The 23587-nt window shown below is 32.4% G+C and overlaps 4 protein-coding genes across 4 annotated transcripts; all 4 read left to right on the top strand.

The window, feature by feature from the left end:
- The first annotated feature begins 234 nt into the window (after nucleotides 1-234).
- Nucleotides 235-7190, top strand: LOC145317209 (F-box/WD repeat-containing protein 5-like). The gene is made up of 13 exons (XM_080158184.1): nucleotides 235-554; nucleotides 1199-1433; nucleotides 1848-1907; nucleotides 2347-2473; nucleotides 3801-3891; nucleotides 4126-4260; nucleotides 4514-4591; nucleotides 5056-5144; nucleotides 5315-5405; nucleotides 5578-5787; nucleotides 6042-6143; nucleotides 6427-6541; nucleotides 6830-7190. Exons 1-13 carry the CDS (start codon nucleotides 445-447, stop codon nucleotides 6902-6904), a joined length of 1518 nt encoding a protein of 505 aa, XP_080014310.1. The 5' UTR covers nucleotides 235-444; the 3' UTR covers nucleotides 6905-7190.
- Nucleotides 7124-12783, top strand: Kyat (Kynurenine aminotransferase). The gene is made up of 10 exons (XM_080158185.1): nucleotides 7124-7277; nucleotides 7626-7698; nucleotides 7916-8014; nucleotides 8176-8227; nucleotides 9265-9507; nucleotides 9650-10015; nucleotides 10218-10327; nucleotides 10574-10744; nucleotides 11696-11810; nucleotides 12476-12783. Exons 1-10 carry the CDS (start codon nucleotides 7190-7192, stop codon nucleotides 12536-12538), a joined length of 1380 nt encoding a protein of 459 aa, XP_080014311.1. The 5' UTR covers nucleotides 7124-7189; the 3' UTR covers nucleotides 12539-12783.
- On the top strand, nucleotides 12740-15407 carry LOC145317211 (protein ZNRD2-like). The gene is made up of 5 exons (XM_080158186.1): nucleotides 12740-12843; nucleotides 13082-13140; nucleotides 13511-13603; nucleotides 14257-14363; nucleotides 14811-15407. The coding sequence occupies exons 1-5, from the start codon at nucleotides 12783-12785 to the stop codon at nucleotides 15250-15252; spliced, it is 762 nt and encodes a 253-aa protein (XP_080014312.1). The 5' UTR covers nucleotides 12740-12782; the 3' UTR covers nucleotides 15253-15407.
- Nucleotide 15408: 1 nt separating this feature from the next.
- okr (DNA repair and recombination protein RAD54-like okr) lies at nucleotides 15409-22588 on the top strand. Its single transcript, XM_080158183.1, has 13 exons — nucleotides 15409-15442; nucleotides 15743-15805; nucleotides 16020-16139; nucleotides 16420-16518; nucleotides 16759-16895; nucleotides 17307-17450; nucleotides 17866-17961; nucleotides 18210-18280; nucleotides 18676-18731; nucleotides 19121-19523; nucleotides 20053-20768; nucleotides 21083-21227; nucleotides 21998-22588. Exons 2-13 carry the CDS (start codon nucleotides 15760-15762, stop codon nucleotides 22209-22211), a joined length of 2247 nt encoding a protein of 748 aa, XP_080014309.1. The 5' UTR covers nucleotides 15409-15442; nucleotides 15743-15759; the 3' UTR covers nucleotides 22212-22588.
- Nucleotides 22589-23587: the final 999 nt, after the last annotated feature.

The raw sequence follows: 23587 nt of genomic DNA, 5'->3' as shown, positions 1-23587 counted from the left end.
CTGATATTTTAGATACAAAACCCCATCACGAATTATTTAATAAAATCGTACCTAATCATGCAAAGTTTAAAATCGACAGGACAATTTAATTATGTCTAAATGAACGAAAATGGCTAACCTTTACGGACCGACCCTAATTATAGATAAACTTCGCTTTAAAAAAAACAGTAAAAATGAGGGATTTTTGTATTATGCAATCAATCAATAATATTTTCAAAATAACGCGCATTTGCCGCTATTTCTATTAACATTCTGTAGCAGAAAGATTTAAACAAAAATAAAATTTTATTACGAAACGTATCATCGTATGTTGATCTAACGAGTTTGAAATAAAGAAAATAAATTAAATTCATTAAATAATATCCAAATTTTACAGCGATATTTTGATTTGATCAATTGAACTATAATTGAAAAAATGAAACGATAAAAATTTCATTTAAAAATATGGGCGGCCATTTGTTGTTATGGGAAGATATTCCTGAGCCAGTTCTAATCCGGATTTTGTCATATTGTTCCTTGGCTGACATTGCAGCTGTAGCTTCTACTTGTACCAGGTAAAGTATTTTTATTGATATATTTGGAAACAATTGTCTTAGGAATCCTTTTCTTAAAAAATATAAAATAATATTCTATGCAAATAGCCTGAATTCTTTACTGATAACATTGTCTCTTAATCGTCCTAGAAATCACCGGACTAAAAAGGACACACGACACTCTGTTTACCTAATGATTATTGAGTTGCTAAGCTGTTCAAATTGCTCTATAAGAATCCTTGCTAAGTTTGAAGTCGATAGAACGATTACAACGCTTCTAATAATTTTAATTAGGGCTTATCGGTTTAGCACGGCTATATAATACCTTGAAAGGTATAAAAAAAACTTAATATATTTATTTTTACGCTTTTCACTGATGTTTACTTTATTTGTGAAAGATAATAAAATGGTAAAAATTGTAACTTTTCAACACATGATAAGAAATTAGTTTTTCATACGTACTAGTGTTTTACATCAATGAATAATTTAGAGGATTTATAAAAAAATAATGTTCAATTACAGTGGCTTATAATATCATAGATGTTTTAATTTTTCTGCGAGTATTTAGATTTTATATGTATATTTTATCATAATCAAATTTTAAGCCCCAGTTAACCCCATCCACATTATTTTTGTTATCTTTATCCCAATTTTGTATTTATCAGATGGAGTCAAATAAGCAACAGCAACGCTTTGTGGCGAGGATTGTTCTGTAGAAATTTAAAAATCAAATACAAGGAGGTCAAAATTAAACCTGGAAGTGCCAGCTGGAAGGCCGAGTACTACCGCCTGTACTATAATGTTCCTGCTGTGTGTACACAAGAAATTTACGAGCATACAAATGAGGTTTTGCATGTGGCGTTCTCGAATGAGGGAGATAGATTTGTTACTAGCTCAAAGGTATTCTTTAAGGCAAAAAAACATTTATTGGTGGAGCAATATTCATTATCAGTCTTAACACTTTTTCTCCCTTTAAGAAGTGTTTGTCCTTTTCTAAGTTTTTGCATTTCAAGTTTTATCATACATAGCTAAGAGGTTTTGTGGGATAAGACTATGGGTGACAAATTGATGTACATATGACTCCGATAATGATAACAAAATTACCCCTTCAGTAGATCAGAGTTGTTACTTTCAAATTTTGATTTTGATCACTGCTAGTTTGAAACAACCAATAAAAATTTGACGAAATTACCCATAGATTTAAAGCATACAACTGAGATAACTCTTGATGCAAATAAAACTTTAGTTTGCAATTCCAATTTTAAGAGAGCTAAGCCACTCTTTATACATAAAACTGAGAATTAATATTTTTAGGATGGATATTTTATCGTGTGGAGGTTAAACACAAGGCTAGACGCTGTATTGGAATTTAAGGTAAGGATTAGAGTTGGGCCGAGTATCCGACTGATTTTTAATGCCGGTTATCCGGCCGGATATCTGGTAATTTGACGGATATCAAACGTTGGCCAGATATCCGGCCCAACCCTAGTAAGGATGTATTTAGTGGCGAATTTATCCAGTTTTCTTCGTTAGTACTCCCCAATAATTTTAAAAAATAAGGTATTTCTACAATCTAACGAAGACCATGTATTTGTAAATTAAAGTTATTACTACTTGATATACCTCTACAGGGATGAAAATTAGATAAATAGTAGGTTATTTCGTATTTTTTTTTATATTTTACTTCTATAGGTAAATGTTATCCTCTTTTCCTCTCAATCATTCAACTTCAAATTGAGTTGATGAAAACTTAAGAAAAACTGAGCTAACTATAGAAATTTAATTCTCAATAAAAATCCTTTTTTTAAATAAGGAAAATATGACAAGATATGGATGGATTTACACTTGGTCAACAAAGTTTAATAACAACGATTCTTTGTTGATGGTTTCTGGGGTTTGCACAGAAGTGGATGGAGAAATAGCCATTTTTAAATGTCAAGGTATGTATTTCTTTCCATCGCTGTGAAAAAATTGAAGTGTCAATTTACTAACGAGTTTATTTATCTTTTCTTCTCTCGGAATGCTATTTTAAACCTTATAACTTCTTTATTTAAATCATGCCTTTTTGAAAACAAAGTTCTGAAGTTTTTATCATTTCCTTCAATTTATTTAATTTTTTCATCATATTTTCGTTTTGCTTGAAGATCAATCTTTTTCAATTCATTAAGGGTAACCTTAACAAATCTTTCGCGTTTCTAATATATTTCTTATTGTCCTAACTACATTCACATTTTATTATCCGATTAGCACATATTTTGTGTATTCAAAGTTAAAATTAGCCTAGTATTTATATATTTTCTCTAGGTTGGTAGTCAGAACTTGAAAAATATTTAAGTATTTGATTTTTTATCCTATGCATTCATGAATAATAAAAATGTTCTAAACTATCTATACTTAAGTTAAACAAGGATGACAACATCTATAAGTAGCGAAGCACAAAATTTCGTGGATGGGACTGACGGTCATAGTTGTTTTCTTCAAACGACGGGAAATTTAATTTTGATATCTTTAACTGAAAAAATTTTGAAAATCGATTACCTAATAAACACTAAAGATATGGGGGAAAATGTAAAAAATATAAAAATAGCCAAAAACCTGCAAAAAGGCAGTCTGACCGTCATTGTTGAATTCTTCAAATGACCGGAAATTTAATTTTTATATCTTTAACTGAACAAATTTTGAAAATCTGTCCATAAACACCAAAGATATGGGAGAAAATGTAAATAATATAAAATAGCCAAAAACCTGCAAAAAGGCAGTCTGACCGTCATTGTTGTTTTCTTCAAACGATGGGAAATTTAATTTTGATATCTTTAACTGAAAAAAGTTTGAAAATCGATTAATAAACACCAAAGATATGGGGGAAAATGTAAAAAATATAAAAATAGCCAAAAACCTGCAAAAAGGCAGTCTGACCGTCATTGTTGGGTCTCTAAACGACGGAAAATTTAATTTTGATATATCTAACTGAAAAAATTTTGAAAATCGGACCATAAACACCAAAGATATGAGGAAAAATGTGGAAAATAAAAAAATAGCCAAAAACCTGCTAAAAAGCCGTCCGACCGCCATTGATGTTTTATAGTTAATTGTGCTCCTTAATGATGGGAATGTTGTCAAAAAATTTCAGCTTTCTATCTTTTATAGGGGCTGAGTAAATCCCATTTCCCCCATAGCGTTACGGACTGACGGACTGACGGACGGACTGACGGACTGACAAAGTGAATTATAGAGTAGCTTCGCTACTAAAAAATGTATTTTCTCTAGGTTCTAAATACTCCATGATTTGCAAAGTAGCCAACAATCCATATGACATTATGGGGGACTGGGTGTCACAAAATCATTTCTTCTCTGGCAGGTTAGACTTTAATGCCAGGGATGCCATGGGATAAGACAATCTTCGATAAATTTATGTAACTTAGTAGTAGGATGTATGTTGTTTTGTCTTAATGAATAGTTCTTATCTTTGTCACTTTTCTTTGGGTTTTTTAGTTTAAGTTTCAGAAAATATTACAATATATACGAAATGAACTTTTTTCATTTTAAATGATATAGGTATTAAAAAAAATCTTTTTCTAAAAATGCCTTGTAGGTTAGTACGTATGCATCGGCCTGGTGTATTTGGTGGACCTGCCGGAGTGCTGTATATGTGTGGGGTGGATCCTGACCAACCACCGGACATAGACAACCCACATACTTCGTCAGTCATTAAAAATGTCATTTTAAGGTATGAAAAATGAAATAATGAAACGGAAAGGGCTTTAATATCTGAAATATTCTACTTTAAATCTTTATAAGCTTTCAAAGGCAGAATTCCACACAATAAGGATTTAGAACAAAATACTGAGAATGTAACTAGTAGTATGATAAACTGTTCTTCATAATTCTATGTAGCTCATTGCATTAACTTCCGAGTTCTTAATTCTTCGTGGTACTCCTAAACTTCCCTTACTTAAAAGTAATTTATGTTATTATTTTAGTTTGTTATTTACGGAAGAAAATTCATTCTACATGCGTTACCTAATTGTTACCAACAGAAACCTCTTTCAGTCGGACAGGTAAAAAAAAATTAGTTTAGGTCAAATTAATACAACAGGATCTGGTGTAGTTCATGGTAGTCTAAGATCCCATTATGCACGAACAGGGAAAGCTAAACTGAAGGAAACACGCTTAAATATGTCATTTTAGTGATTTATGTGTGCTACTAGATAATGGATATTTCAGATTATTTGTGAGCTTTCTTTTGCCGGTTACATTTTTGTACTAACATATTAAAAACGTTAAGCGTTTATTGTACATTGATTTTTGGAGATAATCGATCTCAGGAACATCTTACCGTCATCTAAACTATATATTAATATAAAAAAACTTAAAATTCATAAAGAGAAAGTTCCATGTTAAAATTGAAGTTAGATACCTTTTAGCTTTGTTTGAAATTAGTTTTAAAAAAGTACTTTTACCTTATTGGTTTTGAATAACACAAAGAATGCGTTTATGACTTGAAATCATTGTTTAATTTTAGGGATGAAGAGATGTTGATTGATGATGAAAATGAACAGATACCTGACCCAGACTGTTACAAAATTCTTAAAGATAATCAAATTTGTCTGGGTATGCTTAAAACTTTTTTTTATTGAAACATGATTCTTTTGAATTTTTGAAGTTAATCATAATTATCATTAATCACCATTAACACAAAAGTATTTTTGTGCTTTTTAAAAGCATACTTGATGAAATGGACCATCTTCTTAACTAAATAGGTATTATATATTTATTTGCAGTATTTTTGACGAATTGTAACACCCTCGCCCCGCACCAACTTGGATTCTGCAAGATTGGCCCACAGAATACACACAAACTTATTGATATTAGGTAATTTCTCAACCAGGGTTAGTAGCACGCAAGGATTAGGTATTAGACTAATATATACAAAATAGGGTTGAATAATGATATATAAAGAATATTTTTTGAGATGTAATTTAACTATAATATAAAACATATTATATTAATGAAAACATTTTAAAAATGAGATAAAATTTTCCAGACGTCCTGACAAAGTGATAGAGATGCATGGCCATATCATCGGGATGAGCTTGTGCCCTGACTCGGAGCTGCTCTATGTGAACGTGCGCCGGTGGCCGGAGAACTGTGTACTTAGCTCAGTTGACCCGCCCGCCATAGCCCAGGAAATTGAGATGAGGATTGTTGACCTCAAGACTCTCACCCTCCTAGATACAGTTATTTCTGGTCATAGGTAACATATGACTTATTAACATTGGAAAATAATTTAATCTTAAAGTCAGTTGCCTGTTTCATTATAAATTCGTGTCAATGAAGACAAGGAAAAGAGTATAAAAGGGACTTATCACTTAACATTAATTATTTATTGTAAACAAAATGTGTTTGCCCCCCTTTACTCCCAACCAAAATTGCCCCTCCCCACTCCCCCTACACATTTAGTATCTATTTTTTGTATCAAAAAATTTTGTAACATAATTCTAATTTCAGGGCCTTCACCTTTTCAATGGATGCCTTCTACATTTACATAGATGTTGGTCCAGATTTGGTTTGTAGTGGCAGTGAAGATAGAATTGGTAGAATATGGGACAGGTAAGCATACTTCTTCTTCTTTGATGCAAGCTTTGCTCCTTATATCTATCAGCTACCCTACAACTAGCGGATGCGCTACTTGTTTTGCTACAGTCGCAGGCTTATTTCTTTAAGTTATATTTTTGCAAAACCAAAATTTCATAATTCACTTTAAGTCTTACAAAAGAAAGTATATTCAATTCTGTATCCTGGCTATTCTATACCTTTTGCACCTATGTTAATGATAAAGTTATGGTTTATGGTCAAATTTTGTTCACCGTATGTTTAAATCCTTTTCTTTTAGGCATTATAACTGTTGTGTAGCCAAACTTGAACACAAGGAGTGTGTAAGTTCTTGTGCCTTTTCTCCAATCAATCAACAGTTAGCTGTCTCTGTATCAGATGATTTTAGTATAAAGGTATGTTTATCAGTTTTTAGCGGTAAGGTTTTTTGTTTGTCTGTTAAGATCTTGTTAATCACTGAACTGATACAGTTTCACATTTAAATGAAGCTTCAAAAAGGTTCTCTGGTGGTTTTAGGCTATTTTTTTTAAGTCTTAATATGGATTAAGGTGACATTCCTGCCCCTCCATACCCCTTCTATTATAGAGACCCTAATTGACAAAGACACATAATAAGAATAATAAAAGAATAATGTTTTTTTTGGAATCAGTCTTGGTAATTTTAATTTTTATACTATTTTGTAGGTATGGAAATCAAAGGCTTTAATAAAGAAGTTAAACACAGAACAAGCATCAGATAAAAATTATCTTTCATTATAATTGTTGTTTATTTATTTGTAAATTTTTACTAATAATACTTTCAGTAATATTAAATTATTTATATATTCATTATTCATACTCTAGTCTTATTAATTTTATTACTTAGGTTGCTTAATAATATTATTGCTTAGGCATGTTATTTATTATTATGGAATGCTGTTAATGTTAAAAAATGATACGCTAATTGTGTATTTTTTGCATGGAAAATATTTTATCTTTGTATACCAATAGTTATTTATTTGTGTAAAATGAATATTAGTCTCAAAATAATTTACAGACATAAAAATGCTGCAAAGACGTTGCTGTAGCACAGCACTGAATATTGGCAGGAGCTTGGCCAGAGAAAATTTTACTTCTCCAACTTTGTCAACAGGTTTGAAATTTGGAGGGATATTCAATGGAAGAAAACTCAGCATTTATTCTAGTAATTTGAATTATACCTAATGAAATCAAAACATGTCATATTATTAATAGTTGATGTCGGCATTCATCTGTAAATTAATTTTTTTATAATATTGATTTTGACTGACTGAAACCTGATGGTGAAAAAATGACTGGCCCCATAGAATATAAAAACTGGAGTTAGCTTCCCATAGCTTAAAAGATTCCTTAGTATACCCCCCCCCCCTGTCCAAACGACTTCCCTATACACACCCTTCAAGAAATGAAACAAAATTTTTGGGAAAAAAATTAATCTACAATAAAAAGATAATTGTTTTAGGTTTACACACTTCCTATGCACTTTCAAAGTTAGATCTGGCGACCAAATACCATGGGCTTGAGAAAAATGTTTGGTAAAAGTTTTTCCTCTATATTAGGATAGATTCGAAGCTTCTCTATAAAAGCAGGTTCTTTACACTAGTTTTACTGAATTATAAAATATTGTTAAGGTTTCTTTAGTAGCAAAAATCCTTAATTGTCTGGTAGTTTATGCAACGTCAGTTTTATATATTAAATTAATTATTAAATGTCTTCTCCGTGCAAATAAAGCAAATTTTCTGTTTTGTTTAGGGTTGAATTCATTCAGTTAGCCTTGGATTACAAGCCTCTGAACTTGGGCCAGGGGTTGCCTGATGATCTTGTACCTGATTATGTCATCAACAGTCTTAGGAAAGTGTTCTCTTTTGGTTTTTGAGCATTTTAATCATGTTTTGACTTCAGAAAAATGTTTATTTTTTAAGCAATATTAATTTACAACAAAAAAATGTAAATAATAAAAAAAATGTAAAAATACTTTCTTAAGCACATAAAGAGAGACTATAAAAATTTAGAGATGTGATAAATGATCCTTCAGTGTTTATGCATCAATATACCAGAGGATTTGTAAGTATTTGAAATCTTTAATTAAGGGGTTTTTTTTTAATGCAACCATCTCGTAATCAGTGATTAAATGGTACTTAGAATTCGAATTTCTATCTAAAATTTTTCATGAGTAATCCTTGGTAGGTCTATTTTCCCTAAATCGAACAAAAAGTTGGAAAAGTAACGGCTGGCGGCTAAGCCGTTTTTTGCCTATTTTCAGGGCAAATTTATCATTAATTACGTAGGAATAAATTTTTTAAAACATATTTTTGGTTTAATTCATGTTAAATGATAGCAATAACCAATTTTTAAATTTCTAGTACCAACAGCTACCGGCTAGAACCGTTTGATAAGGTTTTTGAGTGAGAAAAAGTATTATGTGAAGATAGGTTTCGTGACTTTTTTGCTCTTAAGATAGTAATAAAATGGCAAAACAGCTGAGCCGCCAGCCGTTAGCCGTTACTTTTCCAACTTTTTGTTCGATTTAGGGAAAATAGACCTACCAAGGATTATTCATGCAAAATTTCTGATCGAAATTCGAATTCTAAGTGCCATTTAATCACTGATTACCAGATGGTTGCATTAAAACCCCCCCTTTAATCTGTCAGGGGTGTATATTCTGCAAATTTGACCCGGCTGAGGGGGGAGGGGATGTAGAAATTAAGAGAACTGAAAGCATTTTTTTGTCCATTTTTCTTCTCTCTTTGGTAAAAAAAAACTAAAAGAATATGTGGGAGTGGGGATAATATGAATAAAATAAAGAGTTTTGAAAATATTTGTCCATTTTATCCCCTTCCTTGCTGGAAAAAACCAGGAGGGGAAAAAATAAATTTGCAGCACGGGAAAAAAAATTAATCTTGTGCAGAATATACACCTTTTGCTATATTCTTCTTTATCATTGCAATGCTAGAATAGTGATTGCTTTTGACTGTTGGAAAAGATAGAGGCAAATAGTTTTTACTTTGTTACCGTCATACATAATTGAATACAAATTTTGGTTGATATACCTTACTTATGCAATACTTGTTCAAAGAATGTGCAATAAGGACTTATTTTAGGGACATCCAAGACTGGTAAACGCAATTGCGGCACTCTACTCAAAACTTCTCAATATTGGCCATGATATACATCCTAACAAAGAAGTACTTGTAACCGACGGTGCCTATGAGGCCCTGTTCACTGCTATCCTTGGACATGTGAATCCTGGTGATGAGGTCATCATTATTGAGCCCTATTTTGATTGTTATGAACCTATGGTGAAGCTGGCTGGGGGTATTCCAAAGTTTATTTCACTGAAGCCGGTAAGTTTTTAAACATATAATTTTTTTTCAGCTAAACTTTTCCTTTTGAGTCAAACAAGCTTTGAGCACTTAGTTATAGCAATTAAAACCACCACAAAGTTGAACAAGTGGAATTAGGTATTCAGTTCTTTTTTTATTTTAGACTAAAACTGATGGAACAATTTCTTCTGGTGATTGGAAGCTAGATCCAGAGGAACTTAAACAAGTCTTCAACTCCAAGACTAAGGCCATCATATTCAACAACCCCAACAATCCTCTGGGTAAGGTGTTCAGCCGCCAGGAAATCCAGGAGATCTGTGATCTCTGCCAGGAACATGATGTTCTCATGATCAGTGATGATGTCTATGAGCATATGGTCTTTGATAATCACAAGATGATTCGTGTGGCCGAGTTCCCGGGCATGTGGGACAGAACCATCACAATTGGGTCGGCGGGCAAGACGTTTTCTGTGACAGGATGGAAGCTTGGATGGGCGTATGGACCTGAACATTTGATTAAAAATTGCCAGGTAAATAAGGATTTTAATTATTTTTCTTGATAGGGAGTACTTATAGCGTGTACCAGTAGGGTTATGGCTCCCCACAATGGTAAGGCATAGTTAAAAAACAACTCCTTTCCCCTTATTTGTTTTTGTGTTTCAAAAATGAAAGGGGGATTTTAGTGCTCGATAGGCCTTTGAGGACAAGGACCTTACTTATTATTTTGTATAGGTAGTACATCAGAATTGTGTGTATGCTTGTCCTACTCCAATTCAAGAGGCGGTGGCCAGAGCATTTGAACTGGAGATGACCAGACTAGACTCACAGGATTGCTACTTCAGGAAAGGCTGCTATTTGTATTTTTCTGTTTTTTATTATCTTTCTTCATTCAAAATGGCATGAGTTTTCATGAAAAACTAATCCTGTTTCTGTTTCATTTAATGATTCATAAGTCCTATGAAATTTAGAATAAATGAGATTGAGTAGTTAATTGATTTAAAATTAAAAGTGAAGAATCAAGGTTTGCATTATTGCTTTGACAGGCGTTTTGCATTTTGCGTCGTATAATAACAGCCATAATTCCGTAGATCTATATCTGTTGACCTTGCCCAGAAGCGTGACTTTATCGCTGAAATATTGGACAATGTAGGCATGAAACCTGTCATACCTGAGGGAGGATATTTTATCATGGCTGACTGGAGTAGCCTTGCTCATAAAATAGATCTGTCTTCAGAATCTGATCCACAGAGAGATTATAGGTAAGTTTTATGAAAGCGGAGTAAATGATTATAGTAGAGTGATGCGCCTAAAACTTATATTCACAAGCCAATGAAATAATTGCCCAATTACTTGATAGAACTTCACGTTACCGACTAGTGATTGTCCCAAAAAAAAGCTAATTTTGGTATGCAATCCTTGCAATTATAACGAAATATTTTATTTTATTTTAAGTTATTTTATTTCACTTAACAGTACAAAGGTACAACATAGAGATATTTTAATCAAAGTATAATTGACACTTGAAATAAGCTATTACTTAATATTCAACTTCCAATTAAAATTAATACATATTTATTTTTTATCCCAAATGAAAGTAATAATTTCGTAAAGCATTTAATTTTCAACAAATATTGATGTCTAGTATTCAGGGTTTCGGATCCGGATCCGCAAGGATCCGCATATTTTCGAGTCCAAGGATCCGGATCCGGATCCTTGGACTCAAAAAAATGCGGAAAAAATGGAAAAATCCACCTAAATTTATATACAATCTCAGACATTCTCTTGATGAGAGCCAATCTTTGAGGTTTAGGGTCAGACTTGAAAATTAAAAGTATTTTTGACTTCGAATTAAAGAATAAATATTTTTGAAAGGTTTGGTGATTTTATTTTTATTGTCAAGGATCCGGATCCGCACTGACCAAATTTTAAGGATCCGGATCCGCAAAAAATCAATGCGGATCCGAAACCCTCTAGTATTAAAGTTTTTTCTTAATACCTTGACTTAGGTACTTACTAGTATTACTAAGTTATCATCATCGTAGGTTAGGGGTAACGTACTAAGTTACGGTTGTAAGAGCTTAAGCCCCACGTGGCAACTCGATTCATCAGTCGCAATATATTCACACAAATTCCACTTGGTTGTGTAAGAAAAGATAAGTAGTTTGGATACTCAACAGCCTCGTATTAGTGATATTGCAATTTTATCATAGGTTTGTAAAATGGTTGAGCAAGAACAGAAAACTGCAAGGCATTCCCCCGTCTGCATTCTTTAGTCAGCCACATAAATATATTGGCGAGGACTATATCAGATTCTGTTTTATTAAGGTAAATTAATTTAATTGTAGATTTCTATATTTTAGTAAGTGCAATTGAAGAAACTTTCTAAATATAAGAGGAAGGCTGATCTATCCTACAGGGTTGGCATTAAAAAAACCAAGCTTAAAAAAACAAAAAAACAAGTTGGGGATGGTTTAAAAAAATATTTATACAAAGGACTATCTTTCCAGTTATATCTTTTTATTTTGTAAATAATAAGTAAATAAGTGTCAAAAACCTAAATACCCTATATAAAATTCTTTTAATAGTTTAAATCTTGTACTTTGGTGATTATATCTAATAGCATACAACAGTAGACACATTGAAATAGAGACATACAGATATATAAAATATACATATAATTAACTTTATACTAAATTAGAATACTATAATTTGGATGTTATTAAAAAAAACAAAAAAAACTGGTTTAAAACAAAAAAAACGGTTTAAACCAAAAAAAACCTCTTTTTTTACCAACCCTGTCTAGATTGACTCTTCCCACCAAAAAATACACTAATTTAGGTCCCCAATCTCTTCCTATCCGAACCCTTCCTACCTCCTAGAAGCCCATAGACATATGAATTTAACAAAGCTTCCAGTAAGATTGATTCAATAATGTCTTGCAGATAAATACTACTTTTATTAAAAGTATAATACTTACCTAACTATTTCAGCACGATGACAGTTTAAAGAAAGCTGAAGAAATCCTGAACAATTGGAGAAAAGAGCTAGATTAATTTTACAGCAATAACTTGGTTGAATACAATGCAAGATTTATCAATTTTACAATAGAATTATCAAAGTTGTTATATTGTTAATCTTAATATAACATTATTTATCTACTAGTCACCATATTTAGAAAAAAATATTTATATGATCATTAATGCCTTCAGAACCAACCAGTGTTAATTAAACAATAAGATTAATAAATGATTTTATGTTATATGATTATTATTAGAAATATATTTTTGCAGAAGAAAAATGAGTGATTTTGAGGAAGATGATTGGGTTCCCCCAACTGAAGCTGAACTCAAAGTTCTAGGTTAATAAGTTTTAGGAATATTTCAGATACTAAAGAGTTTTTTTTCTACTGAAAGATTGCCATAAGAAAGTTTCCATGGAAGAAAGTTCTATTTGCTGTTTATTTTTAAAATTAATCTATTTACAGTTTCAATAGAAAAATCCTTTAAATAAACAAAACACAGTTGAGATAGGTACCTATATCTTTTGGAAATATTTCTCTTAAAGAAAAGCATAAAAACAAAAACCTAATATTTCAGCTGCTAAGAGAGAAAGAAGCGACAAAATTTCAAAGCGCATTGGTGATTATTTATTGAAGGTAAGTTCATCAAATAATGTGGTAGGTTTTTTTTGTTTGTCCGTTACGATCTTGCTAACATCTTGAACCTTTCAAGTTGTTTTATTTCGTGGAAGATTAATACCTATAGCTCCTTAAATTGTTTAAGGACAACAAATTTTTGGCTAATTTTTAAAATTTCTAAATTAATATTCTATTAGAACCTGAAAAGGGTTTCATATGATTAGGTCCTAAATAGAAGGTATCCGCCTATATTTCGACAGAATTCCGAATCCGATTTTGTAAAAAGTGCCTCGGATTGCTATCTCTAGTTTTTACTGCGACTGAAAATAATCTATAACAACCAAATCAAAGCCATTTCACCATGTAAAAATAAAAATTTTAAATTCAGGGATATAAGATGCTTGCCTCCAGTTGTCCAGAATGTCAGAGTATTGAGCTTGAGGATAAACAAGGACAAAAATATTGTGTAGCTTGTCAAGAGGTAGGTATTTATTTTCATTTGTTTGTAAGAAGTTTAAAATGTATTAGATTAGCAGAAACATTATGCTAAAGATGGTTTTTACACATCATGGAATCATGTGGCAGTTTACACAAAACTAAAAGGTACTATGCACGAATGAGACCATGTGATTCTAAGCACCTTCCAGCATTGTACCTGAGTGTTTTTTAGTGAATAACTAACTATACTAGGTTCATGTTTCATGTTTTTTTCAGTTCAAAGGACAAAATAAAATAACATGGCAAAAAATCATCAAATGCTGTGAGCTGTAAACTTACTTTAATTAAACCACCCATTTTACTAAATATATATTTTCATCAAAATAATATTCTTTTGTGTCAAAGCTTTTAAAACAACAGTTTGAACTCAACAAAACATTTGATGAAATTTCATCAAAAAATGCTTATAGTTTCAAAGTTTTTTTTTCATATAAAACCTGGTGACACTTTATTTTTTACTCGATATAACTATATTAAACATAAACCTAGTATATTCACTAAAAAAAATACCAAGGTTCAATGCTGGAAAGTGCTTAGAATCACTTGGTCTCATTCGTGCATGGTCCCCTTTATTTATATAGATTTACATGTTTACTTTTATGAAAGGACATATTGTAAGTCTATTAATTATATTAGATTGATTGTCATGAGACAAGCAAAGATGATCCAGTATTAAATCCTGAGGCAGCTGAAAAAGTAATCGCTGAATCTGCATTTTCAACTACTCAAAACAGACTACTGGAGTAAGTAGTTTTTTAATAGGGGGGGGGGGGGGGGGTTCGGATTTGCCTCACAATATCAATAATAAGCCTTCCTAAATTTCTTTCGTCATCATGTTAGCTATTTATCCTACACCTTACTGAATGTGTTGTCTTACACCTTAAGGCTTACAGACAATATAATAACATCCATCTTGTCTTGTGTGTATTACACGCCCAAGTGTCATTTGATTTATTTTACTAGTGAAAGCTTTTGATGTTAATAAAAGGATAAGAATTAAATCAAGTAACGATAAATTGATACCTATATTATATCTATAAATAACAGTCAACTAAAGAATTTTTATTGATCTCGAGGAAGGTTTTTTCAATGATGTTTGGACTCTTGGAACTACGAGTCACATTATTCCTGGCTAAATTTATTTTTATTGAAATATAAAGGCATTATTTGTACGCATTTTTATTTCGTAGGTCTTGCAATCCTGACGTAGTGCCGGCTCCTGGCGACAGACAACCCATCCAGTCAACGCCATTTTCAGCCACAGCTCTAGTGACGTCATCTGTTCCCACAAACCCAGCACCACCAGTAGCAGCCGTTGAATCACACACAGAAGCACGGCCAGGAAGCTCATTTGCTTCGTATGGCAGAGATTTCAGATATTCAGCAGCGGCGGCAGGACATGACGAACAGGGTTACCAAGAAACAGGCGCCAGGCCAAAAACTGTATTGCCACCGCCGTCCCTATTTGCTAAAAGTGATGTATACGCCACCTGCCAGACAACACTGGTAGATAAGCTTAATTGGGCAAACCAGCAGTTATCACAAGAGACCAGAGTTCATCAATCAGAACAGCTTGTTAATCTCATTAAAAATTTACTCGAGACTATCAAGGTCTTAAATGATATTAAGTAAAAATGTTTTATTATATTTTAATGTGCTTGCTTTTCTTTAAACAATGCAATAACCAATGTGAAAAAATATCGGTTTAAGACCTTGTCTTTTTTATCTCTCTCTCCTCACTCACGCTTATTTAACCCACTGGTATTAAAAATATTATGTAATTTTTTCAGAGAAAAATGGAGATTGTTTTGTTCTAGTCTTGGTAAGTTTCCTCATTATCCTATTTAAATCTTTTAATTTTATCTTTTTGATTACTTCTATTTTTAATAGCAAAGCTACTTTATAATTCACTTTTTGTGTCCGTCCGTTATGATCTGTGGGGAAATGTAATTATTCGGCTGCCATTTAAGGCGTAATCATTTTGTGTATATCCTCTTACCAATAAGCACCCAATTTACTTGATCTATCGGTCTGTCAGTCATGCTCAATTAGTTCTTGAAATTCCATGGGGTAAATGTAAAGCGTCATCCGTGTTAATATCTTGATAATATGTAATGTTCAGGAAATCTGTAAAAAAAAATGTTTCGAAGACAAGCTCCATCCCAAGTCGCCAAAAGACTATCAGGTTTTATATTTCACGAAAAACAAAGATATAAAGTTTTCCTTAAAATGTATTTAATGACCAACTTTTTGGGCAAATCATAATTTAATTATAATTTTAGAGTTTTCTTTGAAGTAATTTAGGGATTAGTATGCAATTTTTTTTACCATCAATATTTTATGTTTACTTTACTATATTTGTAATAATTTATCAATCTAATAATCTTATCTATGAATAGGTGATTTCTCGCCTCCAGAAAGTACCCAACCTCGCAAACGAATGAAAAGGCTGGATGAAGATGGAAGTCCAGAAAGGAAACCTCTCCTGGAGCTGGAACCCAACAGGACACCGATCATAGGTAGGCTCTTGGACTCAACGTTATCTTTGTATTAGCGCAGTGCGGGAGGAGACATTGTACTATAAACTACCTATACTGGTCTCCAGACAAAAGTGTTATTAACACGTTTTATTATTCGTTGATGTTATATATGCAAAATTATCTCTTTCCTTATCAAACCATCTTTATGTCTGATTTTGATAATAAAATTATGTTTATGTTATTGCTGCGCTCTTTAGTATTCTAAATTTCGTTGCTAGCTAAAATAAAGACAAAACTTTTTATATTGTTCTTGTAACAGGCTTTTCTCTTCCCCTGGGGTCTCCAAGTTCCAGCCTGTCTCCACACGAAGCAATCATCAGAAAAATTCTAAACAAACCCTTCAAAATACCAATCAAAGGTAAATTATTTGTTGTACATAGTTAGGTTAGAATTACATCGTTTTAATGTTAATGCTTTGATTCTTGTTGCTTTAGTTGACTTGTTGTCATGCCCATAGCCCCTAAAGTCTTTTTATTCCGGGGGGGGGGGGGGATAGAATATGATTATGATATGATTTTGTAGGACAATTTTTATTTAACAAAGTTAAACGAATTTGCACCTCTTTAAGGTACGACGTTTCAAAAAAATTTCTGCCTAGGTTATGTAAAAACTGGTTATGGCGGCAGCCTCGGAGTTAGACGGTCCGGTGGCCGCCAACCTCTGCACGATCCCGATGCTGAAGGTGCTCTTGTACTTTACCGCCCCCCAGAAATTTCTCAACATGATAAATTGACGGTAAGTTGTTTCGTTAGTGAAGTTATCATTCAATTCGTATTATCTAAGTTGTCTCGTTAGTCGGTAATGCAACAAGTTGTTTTATAAAATGTGAAGGCAAAAACGAAAAAAAATCTTAAAGGTTGATATCCCAGGTATCTTAAGTGATAAGACAATGGACGATAGAAAGGTGTATAACATTGTACAATATTCCGCTTTTTAGATTAGATTTATTTGTTAAAAGGTTTGAACACTGCAAAATATTTTTAATCCAACGAATGACAGTGTGTTTATAAAACTGTTTTTTATATTTTACAGTACAATGTTCATTCCTCCCTGCTGATTACACAAATATTTTATGGATGGTTATTTTAATGATCTAAATTGATGAAATCTTTTTATTTTATTTATCCCTTATTTAAATAATTCCAGGTTGATGTAACAAATCAAGAGGTGCCAGTAGTAGTAGATCCAATCCTCTGTAAAGTTCTGAGACCTCATCAGAGAGAGGGTGTCAAGTTTATGTATGACTGTGTCACGGGTGTCAGAATTGAAAATTATAACGGATGTATCATGGTAAATATAGAAACTTTTTTTAATATAGAAATTTCAAGATAAAGATTTTAATATTATTAAACACAAAGTTTGCAAGTTTTAGATAATTTTTTTTGTTCGGGGTATAGAAAAATATATTCAGCCCGTGTAAATGCTCCATTTTTATAATTTCATTTTATTGACACAAAACGTAATAGAATATAATAACCTCAAATTTTAAGTTAGTAGGTAAGTAAATATATTTTGTTGAATATGAGAGTAAAATACTTTTATCTAATAAAGTAGTTTTGTCATTCTTTCACACTACACATGCAAATTTATTTTGTATTAAAAAGATGATAAGACCTTCATACCTTCAATTGTTCTACGCCTGTAATTTATCTTGATCTTAAAGATACGCTTCTAGAAACGCTTAAAGTTATCGTTCTTGTTTTAGGCTGATGAGATGGGTCTAGGTAAAACCTTACAATGCATCACCCTTATGTGGACACTACTTAAACAGTCACCTGACTGCAAGCCACTAATTGATAAGGTAAACAACTACAAAGTATCACGTAACGGCTGAAAATCACGTGTAGGTTTCGTGATTTCCTCCCGAAAAATTTCGTTGTTGATATAAGCTGTTACCTAAACCCTGCGGGGGCCCTTACCCTGAGGGGCGTATAGTTATGGTGCCCTAATCCTGCATAACCAGTATCCTTACATAACCTTAATAAAAAACCGACACACGAAAAACTACCCACCCCCCACATTTTTATAAAAATATATGTTTATTTTTAGGCAATCGTTGTCGCACCCAGCAGCTTAGTCAAGAATTGGTACAACGAAATAAACAAATGGCTTCCAAACAGGTTTTCAACTTTACTGAACATTTCAATATTATTTTCGATTTTGCATAACCTACTGAGGCTACTACTTATCAGAATATAAAATCATACAATTGTGTATCTCTGAACCAAATCTTGCTAATCAAGTGCAAGATTACATGGACAAACGACCAACAAACCCTTTGAGTGAGCGACCTTTTTCTGGAATGCCTTACCGTTAATGGTAATCAGTTGTGCCTGTTTTGACCCAAAGCATTCCCCTTACTCTAACTGAAGTGTCGTGCATCTGATAAAGTTACAGTAGCAGAATAAACATTATTAATGTCTTTAGTTCTGACGCGCTTTTTGGTCGAAATTTAAACCAATCACCTTTTCAAAAAATTTATTTTTGTTAATCTTAAGATTTTATTAAACTTTAGAGTTTCCCCCTTGGCTATTGACAGCGGCAGCAAAGATGAAATTGACAGAGATCTAGGTATATTATTTATACTTTTTTTATGATTTTTTTGTTTATTTAGTTGTCACAGTCAAAAATTCGCTTATTACTTTTTAAAATAAACTTAGGTATAAACACTAATATGCGAACAACACTTATTAAATGACAATAATATGTCCAAAAAACCGATTACTTGGGGTTTCAATAAATAATTACCTAAGCATAGAATTGTGATTGATAAAGTTTACAATAATGTTAAAAGAAAAGAAATTCATCTTTAAAGTTATTCCTTTTTTGTATTCGACTCTTTGAAATTATTGTGTGTGTTTTTATTACTACGTAACATCAAGACTTTTTGTTCTATACCTATTTATTGATGATTTTGAAAACAGATAATTTAAGTATACACAAAATATTTTTTATTACAGCCGGCTTCATGAACACCTACGGTCGTCGTCCCGCCAACCCCATCCTCATCATATCCTACGAAACTTTTCGTCTTCACGCGCACATGCTCCACACCAGCGAGGTTGGTCTTGTCCTCTGTGACGAGGGCCACAGACTCAAGAACCACGAGAACCAGACATACCAAGCCCTCATGGGACTCAAATGTAAGAGGCGTGTCCTCCTATCCGGGACGCCGATTCAAAATGACCTACTCGAGTATTTCTCATTGATTCATTTTGTCAACGAGGGAATTTTGGGTACGTCGCAAGAGTTTAGGCGCAGGTTTGAGAATCCTATTCTGCGAGGCCGCGACGCAGACGCTTCTGATGAAGATCATAAGAAGGGCGTAGAGAAACTTGAAGAGATGGCAGCTATTGTTAACAGGTTATAAAATTATTAAGAGTAAAATATGCTTCATTTACTATTGAATATATTTGGATCAATTCGGATATAAATAGTAGGCATTTTTAAGTAACTTAAAAAGCTGCTTACGGCCAAAAAGCTGGTCACTTAGCTCATGTTTACAAACTATCACAAACAATCTAAAATTGCCAAGACCAAATTATGTACGTGCCAAAAGTCAGATTTTTAGCCTGTCAAAGTCATAGTAATTCCAGATTACTTTTAGGCTATGTTTTGACTTTTTTCTTTATGAAACCAAGCTAAGTTCTTAGTAATGTTACCAATACAACATCAACATTGATTTATATATTTTACTCTTTTTTGTATACTTAGTTTTATTATTAACTTACTACTTCATTTATATATTTTACTTTTTTTTGTATACTTAGTTTTATTATTAACTTACTACTTCCATTAGCTTTATGTTTGACCTACCCTAATCATAATAAAGTTTATACCTATTTGATTACATTGATTGATTATTTGGACTTATACAGATTTTCTGTTTTAGGTCAATCATTAGAAGAACTCAAGAATTGTTGTCAAAATATTTACCAGTCAAAATTGAGCAGGTTATCTGTTGCAAGTTGACTAAACTCCAAACAGACATCTATCAGGCTTTTGCCAATTCCGATGCTCTAAGAAAGTCACTGAAGACAGACGGCAGCAAGATGACCTCAAGCAGTTTAGCCGCAATAACATCTCTTAAGAAGCTAGTCAATCATCCTGATTTAATTTACCAGGATTGTATGAAAGGCAAGGAGGGATTTGAGACGGCCATGGATTTCTTTCCGGCTGGACATGATCCTGAACGTGGCCGTTTAAGGCCTGAGCTTTCAGGAAAGTTGAGCATTCTGGATGGTTTGTTGGCGGTTGTAAAGTCTACCACGACTGATAAAGTTGTTCTGGTTTCCAACTACACCCAAACTATGGACATGTTTGAGAAATTGTGCAGGCTACGAAACTATGGATATGTTCGTCTTGACGGATCAATGTCAATCAAAAAACGCGCTAAAGTTGTGGATCAATTCAACGACCCAGCAAGCAATCAGTTTATCTTCATGTTGTCCAGCAAAGCTGGAGGATGTGGGCTCAATCTGATCGGGGCTAACAGACTGGTCATGTTTGATCCTGACTGGAATCCAGCAAATGATGAGCAGGCCATGGCAAGAGTTTGGAGGGATGGTCAAAAGAAACAATGCTACATCTACAGAATGTTAGCGGTTGGTGAGTATTTTTTTAACTATTTTTTCCTGTCTTGAAAAAAGGCTTAGTCTTTACTTGTTCCTCCAATTCAAAATATTTATTTTAAGCGGTCGTAATTTTTATGCCTGTTGGGACATCCAAATGAGTAGACTAAAAAAACACGACGTTTTATTCAATATATGTAAACATCTTCTTATCCAGAAGTTTACAGACGCTCTATAAAAAAGATCAAAATAAAAGTAAGGACATTGGGATACTTTATAAACATTTTCATTTACATATATTAATATGAAATCAACCTTATGTTGATATTTTAAATTTCTGTTTATTATTAGGAACAATTGAAGAAAAGATTTTGCAGAGACAAGAACACAAAAAAGCGTTGAGTTCCTGCGTAGTAGACCAAGAGGAAAATGTGGAGAAACATTTCTCATTGTCAGAACTTAGAGAACTGTTCAAGCTAGAATCTGGAACATTGAGGTATTTATAATTTGAATTATATTCTATAGGCATATGGCATCTTTATTTAGATTTTTTATTTAACTATTGTTATTTTATTGAGGGCAATCACAGAGTTATGTTGTGTCAGACGTTCTCATAAATCTTTCCTACATGGGTATAGTCTAAATAATGTATTTTGCATTGCTTCAAATAAAATTACTTTTCTATTTGTTAATTTAAAATACTTCCTGGAATTTAAATGGGGGTTGGGGGGGGGGGGAGCGCCATCGTTTCTTCACAGTTCCACAGTATACCTCATTGTGCCATGTCAAATCCCAGTGCTAAAACTATTTTTGTTTGTAAAGTTCCTTTTTATTTAAGCTATCTATAATACAAAGTAGCTTGATGTCTGTCCGTCTGTCTGTCCCTTAAGATCTCGGTAACCACTGAACCGATTGGATTCTACTCTTCAGGGTATATACCTATTGGTCCTGTGGTGGTTTTAAGCTATTTTCTTGGGGGGTGGGACACCCCCAACCCCCCCAAAAACAAAAAAAATCCCCCCATTTTTTTTTGTCAGAAATATCCTTGGTCCTTTGTAGAAGATTTCCTTTGTGGAATATTTTTTTTTTACAAATTTCACCTTACACTTTTTTTACCATCTCTTGGGGCAAAGCCCCTAGAGGTTAGGGGCGAAGCCACTAGTTGTTATAAAAAGTGACACATCCCCCCCCCCCCCCCTCTTATTAAAGCTATTAGTTGTCAACTGTTGCTGCTACTTCTTGTTGTTAATTTGAATTTTGTTTTAGCGACACGCATGACAAACTGAAATGCAACCGTTGTGTGAACAACATCGAGGTGAAACCGCCACCGCCGGATTCTAACTGCAATGACGACATGTCCAAGTGGTACCACGCCTCCAGCATAAAGGGAGTCATGGACCTGGAGCTCAAGAAGGTTTGGGACATGGGGGTCAGCTTTGTTTTCCATCATAAGTCACATGACCAAATTAAGATTGTTTAGGAAATGTCTGATTTTGTCCTAGATTTGATTTATAGAAAAAGTTATGCTTTATATGTAATTTGGCGACCTTTGTTTTCGTTAATATAAATTATTTTCTATCACTATCCACTTTTATTTATATGTAAATAACAAAATTTATGTGTAGATAAAATCATAAATGAATTAGTAAAATCTATATTATTTGAAATCTATGTAACTAGTACCTATGTAGTACCTGAATTGGAAATTTAAACGCTTTTTGCAATGTAAACATTTATTTATCAAAAATAATCAATTGAGGTATGTATAAAATATTTAAAATTTAACAAGATATTTTCATAACAAATAGGATTTATGTTGTATTTTTTTTTGCAAAAATATAAATGAAAATAAATATCTCTTCGTTTTATTTAATGAAATATTTACTTCGATAAAAAATGAATGCTAGAATAATACTGTTAAAAAATACTGTATGAATGTTCAAAAGATACTAAACGCTTTAAAAGCTAAATACTTTTCATAATAGGTACTATTAATACTTTTCAGAATCTAATCTACTCTCACAGTTATGGAATCTCGACAACAAAGATTTTTTTATCCAATCTTGACAAGTGAGGTATTTTTGGAAAGAGGAATATTTATAGAAAACGCATATGAAAATTAGAAAATCCGCAGAAATCATATTTGCAAGTTATTTGCAAAAATCTGCAATGTTAATTTGCAAAATTAATTTCATGCCATAAATGACTTATTTAAAAAGAAATCTTTTTATGAAATGTGTTTATCTATAAGTTTAGAACATACTTAAGGCAAAAAAAATTTCTTTAGTGTTACTTTTTTCACCTTATATATGAAAAAAACAGTTTCTCACATTTTATGATAAAAAAAGGTATAGGAACAAAAAATATGTTTTTTCTTGATGTAAACACAATGATTGGCATAAAATCTATCATCCTAAATGTAAAAATCAGATATAGAATCCTTTTTAGAGCAAAAATAGTGCAAAAAGTAACCAAGACATTTTTGCAAAGTATTAAAATCTGAAGAAAATAGTTCTTTTTGATTTTGATATACATATCAGATAAATGTATATAAAATTAGTGATCAAAAACTATAAAACAAGTTATAACTTTTTCAACCCTATCATTGATTAAAATGCACTTTTAGGTTTACTTATTACCAAAGTAGCACATAAAAACTCTTTTTATTAAGTTATTAAACAAAATAAATTCAAATCAACAATTAGGCGTTTTTATAATGCAGTAGACCATTTTGTAGTTGTTTTTTTGGCATTTATTTTGTTTAATTACATCATAAAAAGAGTTTTTATGCACTACTTTGGTAATTCTTAAACCTAAAAGTGCAATTTAATCAATGACAATGTTGAAAAAACTTAT

This window comes from Acartia tonsa, chromosome 4, assembly GCF_053477335.1.
Source record: "Acartia tonsa isolate MP-2025a chromosome 4, ASM5347733v1, whole genome shotgun sequence".
In the NCBI taxonomy this organism is placed as follows: domain Eukaryota; kingdom Metazoa; phylum Arthropoda; class Copepoda; order Calanoida; family Acartiidae; genus Acartia; species Acartia tonsa.
The sequence above is the reverse complement of the archived record's forward strand: the minus strand, read 5'-3'. Positions and strand labels throughout refer to the sequence as shown.

What these genes read in the sequence shown, in the direction of transcription:
- LOC145317209 (XM_080158184.1), top strand. Translation starts at nt 445, where the DNA reads ATGGGCGGCCATTTGTTGTTATGGGAAGATATTCCTGAGCCAGTTCTA. An exon ending in GTAGCTTCTACTTGTACCAG is followed by an intron (nt 555 to 1,198) that starts GTAAAGTATTTT and finishes TGTATTTATCAG; the next exon opens with ATGGAGTCAAATAAGCAACA. An exon ending in ACAGTTATTTCTGGTCATAG is followed by an intron (nt 5,788 to 6,041) that starts GTAACATATGAC and finishes TTCTAATTTCAG; the next exon opens with GGCCTTCACCTTTTCAATGG.
- LOC145317211 (XM_080158186.1), top strand. Translation starts at nt 12,783, where the DNA reads ATGAGTGATTTTGAGGAAGATGATTGGGTTCCCCCAACTGAAGCTGAA. An exon ending in ATTGTGTAGCTTGTCAAGAG is followed by an intron (nt 13,604 to 14,256) that starts GTAGGTATTTAT and finishes TAATTATATTAG; the next exon opens with ATTGATTGTCATGAGACAAG. An exon ending in ACTCAAAACAGACTACTGGA is followed by an intron (nt 14,364 to 14,810) that starts GTAAGTAGTTTT and finishes TTTATTTCGTAG; the next exon opens with GTCTTGCAATCCTGACGTAG.
- okr (XM_080158183.1), top strand. Translation starts at nt 15,760, where the DNA reads ATGTTTCGAAGACAAGCTCCATCCCAAGTCGCCAAAAGACTATCAG. An exon ending in AACAAATGGCTTCCAAACAG is followed by an intron (nt 18,281 to 18,675) that starts GTTTTCAACTTT and finishes ATTAAACTTTAG; the next exon opens with AGTTTCCCCCTTGGCTATTG. An exon ending in CTACAGAATGTTAGCGGTTG is followed by an intron (nt 20,769 to 21,082) that starts GTGAGTATTTTT and finishes GTTTATTATTAG; the next exon opens with GAACAATTGAAGAAAAGATT.
- Kyat (XM_080158185.1), top strand. Translation starts at nt 7,190, where the DNA reads ATGCTGCAAAGACGTTGCTGTAGCACAGCACTGAATATTGGCAGGAGC. An exon ending in TTCTCCAACTTTGTCAACAG is followed by an intron (nt 7,278 to 7,625) that starts GTTTGAAATTTG and finishes TAATTGTTTTAG; the next exon opens with GTTTACACACTTCCTATGCA. An exon ending in AGTTTATTTCACTGAAGCCG is followed by an intron (nt 9,508 to 9,649) that starts GTAAGTTTTTAA and finishes TTTTTATTTTAG; the next exon opens with ACTAAAACTGATGGAACAAT.